The 15,253-nt window shown below is 38.0% G+C and overlaps 1 protein-coding gene across 1 annotated transcript; it reads left to right on the forward strand.

The window, feature by feature from the left end:
• Positions 1-12,002: 12,002 nt before the first annotated feature.
• Positions 12,003-14,953, forward strand: LOC108342030 (protein trichome birefringence-like 25). The gene is made up of 3 exons (XM_017579731.2): positions 12,003-12,551; positions 12,983-13,266; positions 14,101-14,953. The coding sequence occupies exons 1-3, from the start codon at positions 12,272-12,274 to the stop codon at positions 14,848-14,850; spliced, it is 1,314 nt and encodes a 437-aa protein (XP_017435220.1). The 5' UTR covers positions 12,003-12,271; the 3' UTR covers positions 14,851-14,953.
• The last annotated feature ends 300 nt before the right edge of the window (positions 14,954-15,253 follow it).

Here is a 15,253-nt window from a genome sequence, read left to right on the forward strand (position 1 = left end):
ACGACAGGGACGGACGGCAAATCGCTCCACCCATGCTTCTCACATTCCGGACCCGAGCTCCCTCGACGGAGCTCTCCCTCAGACCACCGCAACCAGCTCTGGAATTTTTTCGCTGAATTGTTGTTGTTTTTTTTTTTTTTTTTTTTTAATGGTTTGTAATATTAACGATCACCAGTGATCGAACCCTGAACACTGTTTATTTGCTTTTGTTATCTGCTTTATTTGCCCCCCCTTTTTTTTTTATTTGAAATTGTGATTTTGCACTTTTTTATTATATCTGCTTTTTTTTCTTCTTTTTTTTTTTTGCATTTTTATTTTATTTATCAAATGTTAAGATCGTATGAGTGTATTCAGAATGATGTCATTGTTCAAAAATATCTCTCTGACCTTACTGTAAATCTTGCTTTTGATGATGAAATAAAATGGATTTTGATGCTTTTTCTTTTTATTTGGTCCAAAGAAAAAATTCTAATCGAATAAACAAAGAAGAAGAGGACTTTGAAAAAATTTACAATGAACGAAGATAGGGAAAATTAACTTCGAAAAATGAGAACGAGAGTAAAATTCAATTATTTGCATGAAACAACGAAGAAATGGGCTCAAGATAAGCCTTTGATGGAAAATATGATGAAATACACGCTGACACCACTGTAAAGATGGAAAACATGCCTCGCAATAAATTGGGGAAAATCTGACACTGTAACCTTGTTTTTGATTTTCAAATTTGCTATTTTTTTTATTTTTTATTTTTTGAAAAAAAACAAGAGTTTGGTAATTTACAAGACAAGCGACTCAAGATTTTTTCTTCAAAAATTTTTTTGTTTTTTTTTTTTTTTATTTTATTTTCTCCATGACACCCTATTAGGACATGATTTCCAGTAAACCTTGGAGATTACCAAGTAATGAAAGTTTACATTAAAATTCATGGATGAAAACGTGATATCAATGAGCATAAACCTCATAGCGAAGCAAATTAAAGCTCGAGCAAAACAACATCAGTCCCAACTTATGCTTTCTCAAATGATCCGCGAGTCCTCTTCCCTCGTCATGGCACTTTGTGATCTCACGCTTTGCCACAGTGCTGGATTAACTTTCTTCAAACTTTAATTATCTTGAATGAATCAAAGTTTGCCTTCGCGCTTGAACCACCAGCACTTTTGGAACGATCAATGGCCACTCCGTGGTAATCACCTTTTGTGTATGTTGTATCATGAGTCTTGAGGTATTGAGGCTTTATAGGCTTCATGTAACAAGTAACGACCAAGCTTTTTATGTAGGAGATTTGGAAGAAACGTTGCATAATTCAGAAGGTTAGGAGTGAAACTCATAAGCCTTTTCTCTTGATCAAACATTTTTCTACCTGACAGCTTGGTGGGAAGTTGAGTTTGGGTCGAGTCCAGTTTTGTCTCAGACCGGTTTCCAAAGGGTAGGCCAACGGTATTTGAGTAGTGGGATGTGATTGGGCTCTTTCTTCTCTCTTTATCCTAGGCTTAGACCGAACTTGTTAACATTTGCCATCATGGTAGGACCTTGAGCGATCTTTTCAGTCTTCACACAAATCTCAAGTCTTTCTCTGATTATCACCAAGTTTGCAAAGTTTTAGGGAAATACTGCTCACCATGGTCTCACAGAAGGGTGATTACAAAGTATTCAAGAATAGGGCCCGCATCTCCTTATCAGTCATAGGAGGCTTTTCTTGAGCAACAATCTTTTTCCTCTTATAAGCATATTCTTTGAACGAATCTGACTCCTTCTTCACCATGCTCGACAGTTGTAGTCAACCAGGCGCTACATCCAGGTTATATTTATAGTGCTTCCAAATGCCTCTACCAGATCCTCCCAAGACTAGACGTGTGAAGGTTCAAGATAAGCATAATAATCAGTGCCATGCTAGCCAAACTACCTTAGAAGAAATGACTTGACAACTTTTCATCTCATGTGTGCACAACCATTTTCTTGCCATACACCCTGAGATGGCTCCTAGGAGAAACGATTCCCCATGTTTCTCACATCGGGGTAATTTAGACTTTGTGGGACCTGGGACTAAGCATAGTCGTGCGACATTTACACTTGTCGACCTCAACATCCACTGGTGCAACGACATGAGGAGAAGATTTCAACTCGGGTTGCCTTGTCATTGTCTTGCTTATTACACTGGGCTGAATCATTTCTGTAGGGACCATGAAAGTGGTTGCCCTAAGCTTGTTTCTTCCTTCAACTGCGTTATTTTCTGCCTTTTGAGTGCGAAATTGTCTCGAGTCCACTTCCAAGGATGTAGTGTCATTCTAGGGAAGACCATAAGGAGGGAAAGTTTGTGCTCTTGGAACTCTTCGTTGCGCTCATGCACGCGAATCTACACGGCTTTGCAAGGCATTCAGAAGCTCTAGAATTCAACTCATTTGCTCATTCAATTGTTGGACACCTACTTTCATCCCTTCTTGAACCTTTCCTTGGTTCTCCAAGATTCTGTAACTGGTTCAAGTCCTTTAGGGTATCTTGGATGTTTAGCCGCATTTTAGTTTTTTTTTTTAGTTTTTTTTTTAAAAGAAATTAAAAAAAGGAAAAAAATAAAAAAAAAGAAAAGAACAGACAACGCAGTTCAAAATCTCTAGTCAGAAATTATAAAGCTGTGAAAATAATTGCCCCAGTATAACTTTGGAAATTAACACGAAACAGAGTCAATAAGGTGATTCATCATTCAGAAGTTCCCAAAATGCGAGACATAGGAATTCTGTGTCAACCATCGCAGGCTTTAGTCATCACATTCTTCATTGGTCTGATCAGTTTCTCGCAGCAATTGAGGAATGTTTCAATCCCCTTAGGCGGGTTGATGATTACAGACCCAGCACCAGCTAATAGCTTAGGAACATTTTCAATGACTTCATTGATGAAGAAAGCTAATTGTGAGTGACTTGTCCTTCTTCAACGACATATTCCTCCATCTGACTCATTCAATCTTTATGTCCCCTTTTAGCTGAATGGCAACATTCCTTCTAATTTTGTCACTGCTGCTTCTATCCACTGCTCATCATTTTGAAATTTCTTTTCGCAATTTGGGTAAGGGAAATTAATGTGAATTACAACTTGATTGTCTTAACCCTTTCTGTGATTCATTGGCTAAGGGAAACTTTCATTAATAGCTCATGATCTTGGGCCTTTCATTGAAGCGAACAACATTGCCCCCAATTGTCTTTAACTTAATGGAGCATTTCAGCGAAAATTCATTCCTCATATGATCTGCAATGTGGCGAGAGATGCAGGTGTTAGCGATCCTCTCAGGATACTCAAATTATTTTTTGCGCTAACACAGGATTGCAATTAATACAACATCTAATACCCATGAGGGGTACATTAGGATACCTCCTGCAATGATATGTAATCTGCAATCTATGCTCCCAAGGGACACACCATTTAACTTGTTCTTCATTTAAACTTGCACAAAGTTGCGCCCATTCATTTACTCTTTTCACATGTGGTTCACAAGGAACAGCCTAAGACAAGCGCAAAAGTGCCTAAAAGTCACTTCTTTTTCCAATGGTGACCCATGTTCACCTGACTGAGTACCTGTGATGGACTTTTTGTACAAAATCCAATTTTCTCTCGGGTAATCGTTTACAATGTCCTTGTAATCGATTACATACTACAATAATTCGTCCATGGGGTACAGGGAATTTAAGGCGTCTCCAGTCTCACGGGAAATGAACCACAAATACACCACTGGTAGACAACATAACATCTTTCCCTCTTTAAGTTCGTAACAACGATTAAGGGTCCCATAAACTTCAGCCAGGATGGCACTGACTAGATTCTCATAGTGCTCTTTGTCTCCCACAAATGCATTCATAGCGGCATAATCGACGAGGTTCCTGACATTTAGGAGAAAGCATGACACCATAGAGGAGAAGAGCTAATACATCCGTAAACATTTCCCAATTTTCCTTTTAAGCCAAACGATGTAGGTATTCCTATAAGTATCTTTGGGGAAGGCCCCTCACTTTGCCCTTGATTGTGAACTCGCTTTCCAACTTCATTGGGTGTACTTTCCTGATCCTCGCTAACTACAAGACAAGGATATACTGCTCAAGGTAGCTGTATGGAGTCTTTTCCATATTTAAGACTTGCTCGAATTCTTCCACTGGTGGCACTAGTTGGAAATCTTGGAAAGTGAAGCACCTTAGTGATGGATCATAGTACTGGGCTAAAGTAGTAATTGCTGATGTTTGGACCTCCACCTCTAACAGACTCAACAAATTCTTATACCCCACCAATATTATCCTCCTTTACTTGACGTGCATCTTTTCGTCAAAATGTATGAACTTGAATACCTCTTGACTCAAAATTCCATGTTAATTCCCCTTTTTTAGCTTAAGGCCTTAATCACAACTTTATAATTTTTGACTAGAATCCACAAAACGTGACAAGACTAAGAAGAAAAACAATGAGCGAAAAAAGGAAAAAGCAAAAGAAAGGAAAAAAGATAAAGAGATATGAGGATATGTACAAGGTGCGTGATTTTTATTAAGCGAACATGAGGGTTATAAGAATACACATTTCTCCCTTTTGTGCCTTATCAAAGGTTGGATGACAAAAGTTCTAAGGCCAAATATATGCACTCACAAGGATAGCTTCCTAATGCTTAAATCAGGCCACCAGAGCTATGGCTCTTTTCACTGTTTCTCCACAACAGTCAGAGTAATCAACTAGATGTGGAGACACAAATGAAAAGAACAGACTCTGGCTGGGGTTCTCACGATAGCCAAACAGGAAGTACATCCCAGAGTGACACCGCTACACAACCCCTCTATTTCTAAGTTGCGCTCAGACCCGGGTATAGGGCCTCACTCATGATATGCATATGATGTGTGTGTGTGTGAAGGGAGGAAGCAATCGTACACCCCAAACCCTCACCTGCAAAACAACCAGAAAATTCCCAGGCAGATATAACATGTTTTCTATCCTAGGGTTCAATGTAATCAAAACAAACACATATACAATTATGACAAATATCAAACAAAGATAAAGAAAAAGAAAGGAAAGAAAAACACAAAGAAAAACCACATTGAATTCGCACATCTAATTAAATGGCCTGACTCTCTGGTCTCCCCAGTGGAGTCGCCATCTGTCGCAACCGGAATCGCGACGGGACGACGATCCAATAAAAAATTAGCTAAATATTTTGAAAAGAGATTTTGGAGTCGCCACCATAGTTTATTCTGGAAAACTACGGAAAAACCATAAAATGATAAGGCATGGTCAATTAGAACCAGATTCTTGGTTCGGGAGTCGGTTACGTGTAGGGAAGGTATTAGCACCCTACAACGCCTGCCCTAAGGCAGTACCTTTAACTAAATGCGCGAATGTGGATGTGGTTTTCAAAATGTTTAACTTTCCCTTAAAATAAAACTCTAAAGAAACAAACAATATTTTTTAGTTTTTTGGGCCCGACAAGGATTGACCTTGCTCCTACGTATTCTCATGTGAGAAATCAGGGTTACGTAGTTCTTTGAAAACTGCTTTGGAAATTTGTTTGAAAATTGTTTGAGAATTTGTTTTGGATAAATTTTGGATTTTTGGGAAAGTGAGCCTGACAAGGACTGGCCTTGCTCCTACGTATCTCCACTTTTAGTGGAGAATCAAGGATCACGTAGTTCTGGCTGCAATATTGATTGTTGTTTGAAAATGTGATGTTTTTAGTTTTTGAAGATTTTTTATGTTTTTGGTATTTTCATTTTAGAAAAGAGAAGAGGTTTGTAGCACAAGGACGATGCGTGCGATCACACATGTGCCTAAACCTTTGAAACATATTTTTTGCGTAATGAGTACTAGGCTGATGCGTACGATCGCACGAGCACTCACACGGCTTTTTTTCCTCTTATTGCTTTGCGTAATGAGTACTAGGCTGATGCGTACGATCGCACGAGCACTCACACGGCTTTTATTTCTTTTGTTTTGCGTAATGAGTACTAGGCTGATGCGTACGATCGCACGAGCACTCACACGGCTTTTATTTGTTTTATATTTGGGCAATAAGTACTAGGCTGATGCGTACGATCGCACGAGTACTCATACCGAAATTTATTACATTAAATGTTTTTTAAAGTTTTACATATTTTTTATTATTTTTTTATTTTCCCTTTTTTGAAATAAAATGAAATGAACAAATTCACTAAAACAAAGGGGTGTGGGGTATCTTACAAGGGGATTACACAATAATAAAAAAAACAATAAAAGAAAGGAAGAAAGCGTAAAAAATAAAACAAGAGAAGAAAAACTTAACAAAATTAAGGGTACAGGGATAAAACCAGGAGTGATGAGTGAAATTGAAGCTCCTTCGCTTGTGCCAATCCCTTCTTTTCTAACTTTGTATCTGCGAATGTGTAAAAATGAAATTTGGGGGTGCATCCGAGGCCCGCTTCTTTTCTCCCCTCTTTTGATTTTTTTGTTTGAAGAGGCTTAAGCCCAAATGAAAATGGGGTGTGAATGGGGCTGCATGTGACAGGAAGAAAAAACACGGTCCAAAGCTAGGTTCAAAAAGTCTTCATTCAGAAACCCATTAGGGATCTTCATTCTTCCATCTGCAAACATGACAAACAGGTCCTTCTTTTTCCAGCTCAGAACTCGGATGAGTGGCTTCACCTCTGCACGTACAATGCCGCCTCTGCCAGATCGGCATCGCCGGCGACACCACTCCGTCGGAACCACTGCAGGCCACGGTGTCACTGCCCTTTCTCCCTCTTCTCGCTTCGAAAAAAAATGGTGACCCAGGGAGGGGTTTGCTCCCGCCAGTTTATGCTCACATCCGCCGCCAGCTGCAAGCCAAAACGTTGCCCAGCCAGGGTTGCCTCTGGTCATCACGTTGAAGTTCTCTTTCCTTCCGCTTGCAAAGCCCAGATTCACCACCGGTATACGCGACCAACGCCAGCAACCGCCTCGACTCCACCACCCAACAGCCTAGGATACCACCACTGCCAGCGCCGCTGTCGTAGGGGTCGCGGTCTTTGCTTGAGTTGAATTTTTTTGCAGATAAAGGAGTATGCGTGATAGTTGTGGTAAGTGAATACGGTTGAACCGAATATGGTTGATTATTCAGAGAAGGAAACCCAATATTGAGGTTAGGCCGTGTGCTATATGGTATTGGAGATGAAATATGAGAGGTGATTGGGTGTTGGAGGTGAGAGTGATGGATGAAGATGGTGACGTGGGCCGTGAAGTGTATGGTTGTTGATGGAGGATGAGTTCGCTGGCCGGAACGGATGATGGTGTTGGCCGTGAGGTAAGGTGATTGGGTCACGGTGGTTGTTGGAGATGGTTGAAGTATGTGATTGTATATAATGGTTGGTGGATGTTGGCGGTGTAAGAGTGATGATGATCGTAGTATCAGGTGACTGTGGCAGGTGAATATGGTTGAAGTGAATATAGTTGAAGATTTGGGTGTTGAAGATGATGGAGAAGGAAAACGGGGTAGAGATGATGGGTGTTGGGGTGATCGGGATGAAGTTGAAGATGCTGGCCGCAGGGTAAGGATGAAGACGGTGGGTTGAATATGGCCTCTGGAGATGGTTGTGAGGTAATAATGGGTATATACAAACGTCCACAGCACTAAGAATGTATTCAACAACAATCATATGCAAACATAACGATAGCCAAACAGAGATATGATGAAAAGCCAGTAACCAAATCACTAAAACATGGGGTGCAAGACATCACTTATCTTTTGAAGCTTGGTTCGCTCTTCCGGTAGCTCGTCAGATGGACTCTATCTCCTTGCGGCTGACTCTTCAGAATGTCCTGTCTCTGTATCTCGGATGGTCTCCTTGTCTGTCTCTCCTTGGTGAGGATGGAGTTTAGAGTTCGGCCATGGTATATGGATAAAGATGATGGTTGACGGGAGATGTGGTGGAGGTAGCGAGTGAGCTGGGAAGAAAAAGAAAGTGGTTTGGATGGTTACGGGTGTTGATGATGAAAAGGGAGAGGGATGATGATTGAAGATTTGAATTTGAAGTTGGATGATGAAAATGGAGGAAGAAGGTGAGGTGGTTGGGTCACGGTGGGTGTTGGGGATCCATCTCAGAAGTGATGAAAAAACTGGCCCTTAGTCTGGTTTGATGGCGTTCCCAGGTGTGGTGAGTGATCAAGGGTCTAAGAGGTGGGAATAATGATGCTGGAGGTGGTTTTGTTGTTGGAGATGAAAATGGAGAAGATGAAAGGGCCTCCCGTGAGTTGTTGGTTGTGTGGGAATATCCCGGATGTATGTTGGCCGTCTGCTAGGTATCTGTTGATGATGATGATATGGTGGAGATGGTGTAAGGATGATAGGTGCAGTGCTGCAGTGGGTGGTGGTGGTTGCAGCAGAGGATGAATGATGATGGGTTTTTGGAGGTGATGAAAAATGGAGGAAGAAAGGTGTTTTACTGCCGTTACGGGTGAGCTGTATGAAGGGTAGTGAGGAGTTCGAAACTTAGGCCATGGTATATTGTGGGATGTTGGGTAGTGTCGGCCCGGATTGGGGAAGTGGAAGAAGTTAGAAGTGGATGGTGGAAGCTGTTGGTGGTGATGAGTGGGAAACAGTAGTGGAAGGTTGGTGATGGTGAGTGGAGCACTCATAGAAGTGGGAGGTTGGTGATGGTGAGTGGAGCACTCATTCGTGTGAGGTTGGTGATGGTGGGGAATAGTGGAAATGGGAGAAGTTAGAAGTGGATGGTGGAATAATTGAGATTAGGGCCCACCCCGGACCAATTGGACGAACGCCAGCACCGAACGTCCGAAACTCAAATTGGACGAACGCCATCCAACATCATATGACGAACGTCCGTTTTCAAAAAGATATACAATCTGGACGAGCGGTAGGATGGGGGGGTGAATTAGACGAGCGGCAGAAGATGGGAGTGATTAGGACGAACGTCTTACCACTTTCTTTGAAGAATGCTGTTTGCTGTTGGGCCGAACGCTAGACGAACGAACGCTGAAGACAAACGCATGGAGACCGAACGTTCAAATGAGACCGAGGGTTCAAGTGAAGACCGAACGCTCAGTAAGCAAAATAACCGAACGCTCAAAATCAAACGTACACCAATAACGAGCGCCCAAAACCGAACGCTAATAATCAAACACACACCAAAAACGAACGTTCAAATGAGTGTAAATAACTTCAAAACCGAACGTTCACTAACACAAAACCGAACGTACGTTCACTAACCCAAAACAAGACCGAACGTTCACTAACACAAAACAAGACCGAACGTTCACTAACACAATACCGAACGGTTGAAGATGAAGACAAACACAACGCAAAGCCGAACGATAGAACAGTGCAAAAGGATGAAACCGAACGTTCGCAGTGGAGCAGGACGAACGCTTTAAACAACAGTGGGTAAGGACGAACGCTTACTGTTTGGACGAACGGTTTCAGCAACAGTTAGGAAGGACGAACGGTTGAACAGTGAGGGAGGACGAACGGTTGAAGGACGAACGGTTGAACAAAGAGGAAGGACGAACAGTTGAACAATTTGGACGAACGGCCTCAGCAACAGTGGGAAAGGACGAACGCTTGAACAGTTGGGAAGGACGAACGTCACAACAGTGGGGAGAACCGAACGGTCACTGTTTGGACGAACGTTTTCATCTCTTTTTTTTTTATTTTATTTTATACATTTTTTTTTATTTTTACATATACACATATTTTTTTAATTTTTTTCTTTTATGAGGATAAAATAATAAAACAAATTATTTAGTCAATCCGGACGAAATTGAGTGTTGACAGTTGTACTTTAATTTGTGTCAAACAATATTTTTTCCACTTAAAAATTCATGTCATAAATAGTGTTGACCTCGCTATGCAAAACTTTAGCTTTAGGTCCCTAGTTATTTGACCATTGGTCACCATCCAATTGTGCAACAAGAGTTTTTACAGTTTGTGGATGATGTTGACATATTTTAAAGATGATTTGGTTTAACATGAAAATTAATAACTTCTTTCATTACTATGACATAATAATAAGAAAGGAGGTAGACGACGATATTATCATCTACTTAACACTTGTTGCACAGTAGTTCAATAACATAAGTTACATAAATATTGAAATTAACAATCATTAGTCTTTGGTTGCACCAGAAGTTCTATCAATAGATATGTGTGTATGTTCAAAAGCACAAGATTGGTGGGAGGAATCCAAAAGTTTACGAAATATTTTCTCAATTTTGTTGTCTAAAAACAGGGTGGGGTTGAATGACCGATTTAGACGAAGTCTTTACTACATCCATTGTTAGCATAACGTTGAATCTTTGTAAAAATTCTTTGGGATGAGTATTGTCGAGATCAAGTTTCTCCCATGGATCTATTGATGGATACCAAAATGAATGGAAGGAAAAAAGTTATTTCAACTTAAAAGCATAAATAAACATGACAAATATATTGGCAAATTCAAAACTTTCTTTACGTAAACTGGATGAAAATGAAGTTCAATGTGTTAAGTGAAGATTGTGGCATAACAACAGATAAACCAATATTTTATAGTCAAGAAATGAAATAGGTCCACTTCCATTGTGATGACATTAATGATGGTCCATCAAAATGACATTAATAATGGTTCATAAATAATGTGCATTAATTTGTGGAGTAATTAATGTTGTTTAGTTTTAATTATCACTACTGTCATCTTATATTAATGATGGTGCAATCATAATGCATATTATTTTGTAGAGTAATTAAAACTGTAACGTTATACTAATTCTATAAAAAAGTTATCATTAATTATATAAAAAAAACGTAAAGGTGAGCATTTATATGTTGACGTTGATATTAGACATTCTCGTTGTAATAGGAGGAATTTGTAATTTGAAAACTTTGTCATCATTCCTTAATTATTGACTAATTAAACTATAATTCTAAATTAGTAACATCCAACAACAAAACAATCCCAAAATAGTAAAAAAAATACTAATGATTTTATTTTATTTTTCTAATTTTTTAAAATTTTTATTCAATTTAATCTTAACTTTATTCAATTTATACATACATATATATATATATTCAATTTAATTCTAATTTTAACTAATTTATTTTTGTAGAAAAATATAAATTCATAATATATTTTAAATACTTATGTTTTTAGAAATATTTATATTTAATTAATTTTAATTTTATAAAAAAATTATAAATTAATAATATATAGTGATATAATATGTTAAAAAATTGTTTTTAATAAAAGTATTAGTTATATAAACAATAATAATGGGAACCAAATTTATTGTTTATATATATATATATATTATATTGATATTTATATTAAATTTATTAACTGATTAACAATTGATTAATAATATATAAAAATATAATATATTAAAAGATCATTTTTAATAAAAAGTATTATTGTAGTATTTATAAAAATAATAAATTTAGTTTTATTTTTAAGACGTGTTTTATCTTAAAAAAATTGAGATTAAATTAAATAAAAAATATATACAAAAAATAAATTAAAATTAAAATAATAATACCTTACTTTCATACGTGAAATTATTTTGTCGTATGATACCTAATGTCACCTGAACACCAAAAACTTATCACGCGGAGAAAGAAAATTTTCTAAAAAGATTAAAAAATGTAAAAAAATTAAAAAAAGTAAAAAACTACATAAACACATAAAATACCATCTCTAGTAATTTGTTTTTTTTAAAAAAGAATTAATTAAGACACTTTTTTAAAAATTGGAAAGGAATTGAAACAAAAGAAAAAATTTAACGGAAATCAGTTTAAAAGTGTCTAAACAAAACTAGATATTAAGCGAATAATTAAAAGTTGCTCACCTCCATAAAATAGTGTTAATTTAATCCCATCTTAAAATAAAATACGACACAATGAGAGCACAACACGTGACGTGACAGGACATAAAAGCTGTAGAAAGATTACAAAACAAAAAATAAAAACAAAAAAATACAAACAGCATATAGTGTTGTACCTGTGACACACGTTCTCTTATGCCATGGTTGGGGAAAAACCAAACAACAAGTTTCACTTCCACATTTTATTATAATAGCTCTTACTGGGAACAGTGCAAACGTTCTTGAACAAGCAGAAGTATGCAAAAAACATGCAGCACTTTAATTGTAAATTGTTTCTATTCATACGCACAATTACTTGGTCACTCTCGTAGGACCGTTCCTTTCTTTTGTTTGGTTTTGTGAAAGTAGCGGTTTACAAGCTAAAAAGCCTTTGTTCTCAAGTTTTCATTTTTAGCATCAAAGGTTTTCCTTTCTTGGTGTGGAGTGACACAAGATGACGAAGGAAACGAGGTCTAATTCGAACCCATTGTTCGCGCAGAAGCACAACTATCATCATCATCGTTTCTTCCTTAAGTTGGCAGTGTCGTGTCTCTTGGTGGGTCTCACTGTTCGCCTCCTCTTCACCGATTCCTTCAGTTTGTCATCTGTTGTGCACAATCCTCCCCCTCTTGCAAATGCAATACCAAACTCACCCTTTCTATCTTTTCCGCCTCCGCCTCCGCCGTCTTATTCTGCTGATTTTCCGGTAAACCAGACCCAAGCCTCTCCCCAAGGTAACAAATCATTGCATATGTTTGTTTGTAGTGTTATAGACAGTCCATCTGCAAAAATGTGTTTTCGGTTTACTAATGTAGTTTTAGTACAAGACCACGAGCATCCTTTATCCTTTGTGGGAGACAATTTCTACACTAATTGGGTAGGATAAATTTCCCCTTAGTCAAACTTACAACAATTCCGTGTTAGTTTCTTTGCTTCGTATATATTTGGATTTAATTCTTTATGCATATTCATCAAAACAAAATATCACAAGATAACTGGCAGAACCCCATTTTTTCAGATTTTTCTCTCAACTAGAGTCCCACTCTTTCTTCCATTGAATTGAGAAAGCACAACAACTAATTTTGTGATTTGAAGTTAGAAATGTCTAGTGTGTGTTTGTATATATATTGATGCAATGCTGATAATTTTCCTTTGAAATATTTAGATGCAGTGGAGTGCGATCTTTTTGTGGGAGATTGGGTGCCGGACCTAAATGGTCCAAGGTACACCAACGAGAGCTGCCGTGTGATTCAAGATCATCAAAACTGCATGAAAAATGGACGGCCTGATTCGGGGTACCTTTATTGGAGGTGGAACCCAAGGGGTTGTGAATTACCCAAGTTCAGTCCAAGGAAATTCCTTGACATGATGAGGGATAAATCATGGGCCTTTATTGGTGATTCCATCTCTCGCAACCATGTGCAATCTCTTCTGTGCCTTCTCTCACAGGTACACTTAGTTTCTCATACTCCTGTCTCTGTTCTAACTTTCCTTTTTTAGAGCTTCTTAATGGTTTTCTTTATCTCTCTCTGACCGACAAGAGATGGTTTCTTGTGATCAGTAACACATTGTTGTCAATTGTTTTCTACTCAGCTTTAGACACACTCATGTTTTACTCTTCGCTGACCTGTCAGATCACAAGAAACTAAATTGTTTTTTTTCTCTTTTTTAATTTTACAATACAAGCGAAGAATTAGAAATGGGGCCGTTAGTTCTATAACGAGTCAAGTTCATGTGATGGTGTGATCTACCTGATAGTTTCTAGCCCATGGTTAGAACTAGTAAATAATCATTTGTATGAGTGGTTCCAAATTTGATTCATGAGGAATATTGTTCAACAGCTTGCACTGCATGCAATGTCCTTTTTCTGATAGTGATATATATGTCGTTGTAAATAAAGCTGTATAAGTAGGATTGTGGAAAACAGCTTGTGCTTGTGTGGTTGGTCCACGACATCCATGATAGTCTGGTGTCTTTTTCAAACAGCTTTGTCTACCTCAATTCTTAAATACTTAAACACTAACCAGTGGTTAATTTTGTGATCAATGATCATTAGTGCGAAAACATCTTTGGTGTGGGAAGAGAGTAAACTTTTACTAGCCGTGAATAAACCAGTTTAAGCATGGTATCTTCTAGCAAATATTGTAGTCTGAACTTCATATTCTGTAACCAGAACATTTTCTGGTTCAATCGATTTTTCTCTTTCAATTGCTCCTTTCACAGGTATGCGTTGCTGATTTATTACTTTACCAATTAGCGGCACATGATTTGTGTGTGGTGCAGGTGGAAGCAGCTGATGCGGTGTACCATGATGAGGAATATAAATCAAGGATATGGAAGTTCCCCTCCCACAACTTCACCCTCTCAACACTATGGAGCCCATTCCTTGTCAAAGCAGATATTTTCGAGGACATCAATGGAGTTTCCTCTTCAGAACCACAGCTCTATCTTGACGTTGTGGACGACAAGTGGACCAGCCAATACAAGAATTTTGACTATGTTGTAATCGCAGGTGGCAAATGGTTCCTCAAGACAGCAATATACCATGAAAACAACACTGTAACAGGCTGCTACAAATGCCATGGAAAGAATTTAACAGATCAAGGGTTCCAGCATGCATACAGCAAAGCATTGCAGCAGGCTTTTGATTTCATGACACATTCAGAGCACAAACCGGTTGTGTTCTTCAGAACCACCACACCAGACCACTTTGAGTATGGGGAGTGGTTCAGTGGAGGGTACTGCAATAGGACACTGCCCTTCAAAGAGGAGCAGATACATGTGAGGTATGAGGATTCCGTCTTGAGAAGCATTGAACTTGAAGAGTTTGACAGGGCCAAAAATGCAAGTCCCAACTTCAAACTTTTGGACACCACTGGGCTTTCACTGTTGAGGCCCGATGGGCATCCAGGCCCATACCGTTACTTTCATCCTTTGCTCAATTCTACGGTCCAGAATGATTGCCTGCATTGGTGTCTCCCAGGCCCAATTGATTCCTGGAACGACATACTTTTGCAAATGCTCATAATCTGACCATTTCTGTAAATTCATTACTTTCTCCTTGTTACTCAAGGATTACCCAAACAATAAGACGACGTGGAGTTAGAATTCAATAGAATTAAAGATATAACATCTACATATGTTCATTGATTGAATTCAATTGGTTTTGAAGGGATAAATCATATTTTTATTTTGGTTTTCTAATACATTGAATAAATAAATCTTTCTGAATATATAATTATATTATCCTTGATATGATTTTAAATAAATACTCTGAAACATATATTGTTGATCATTGACAATTTATTTTAAAATAGTAAATTTTAATTTAAAAATAATGATGAAAATAATATATTAGAGAGAAAATATTTTTAAAGAAATTTCTAGAATTTCTGTAATACAAGAAATATTCTGGAAGATGTTTTTTTTAAAAGAA

The sequence above is a fragment of the Vigna angularis genome, chromosome 6 (assembly GCF_016808095.1).
Source record: "Vigna angularis cultivar LongXiaoDou No.4 chromosome 6, ASM1680809v1, whole genome shotgun sequence".
Classification (NCBI taxonomy): Eukaryota; Viridiplantae; Streptophyta; class Magnoliopsida; order Fabales; family Fabaceae; genus Vigna; species Vigna angularis.

Excerpts from the sequence above, each read along its gene's own strand:
- LOC108342030 (XM_017579731.2), top strand. The coding sequence starts at position 12,272 with ATGACGAAGGAAACGAGGTCTAATTCGAACCCATTGTTCGCGCAGAAG. Across the intron at positions 12,552-12,982 it reads GACCCAAGCCTCTCCCCAAG|ATGCAGTGGAGTGCGATCTT; the intron begins GTAACAAATCAT and ends TGAAATATTTAG. Across the intron at positions 13,267-14,100 it reads TTCTGTGCCTTCTCTCACAG|GTGGAAGCAGCTGATGCGGT; the intron begins GTACACTTAGTT and ends TGTGTGGTGCAG.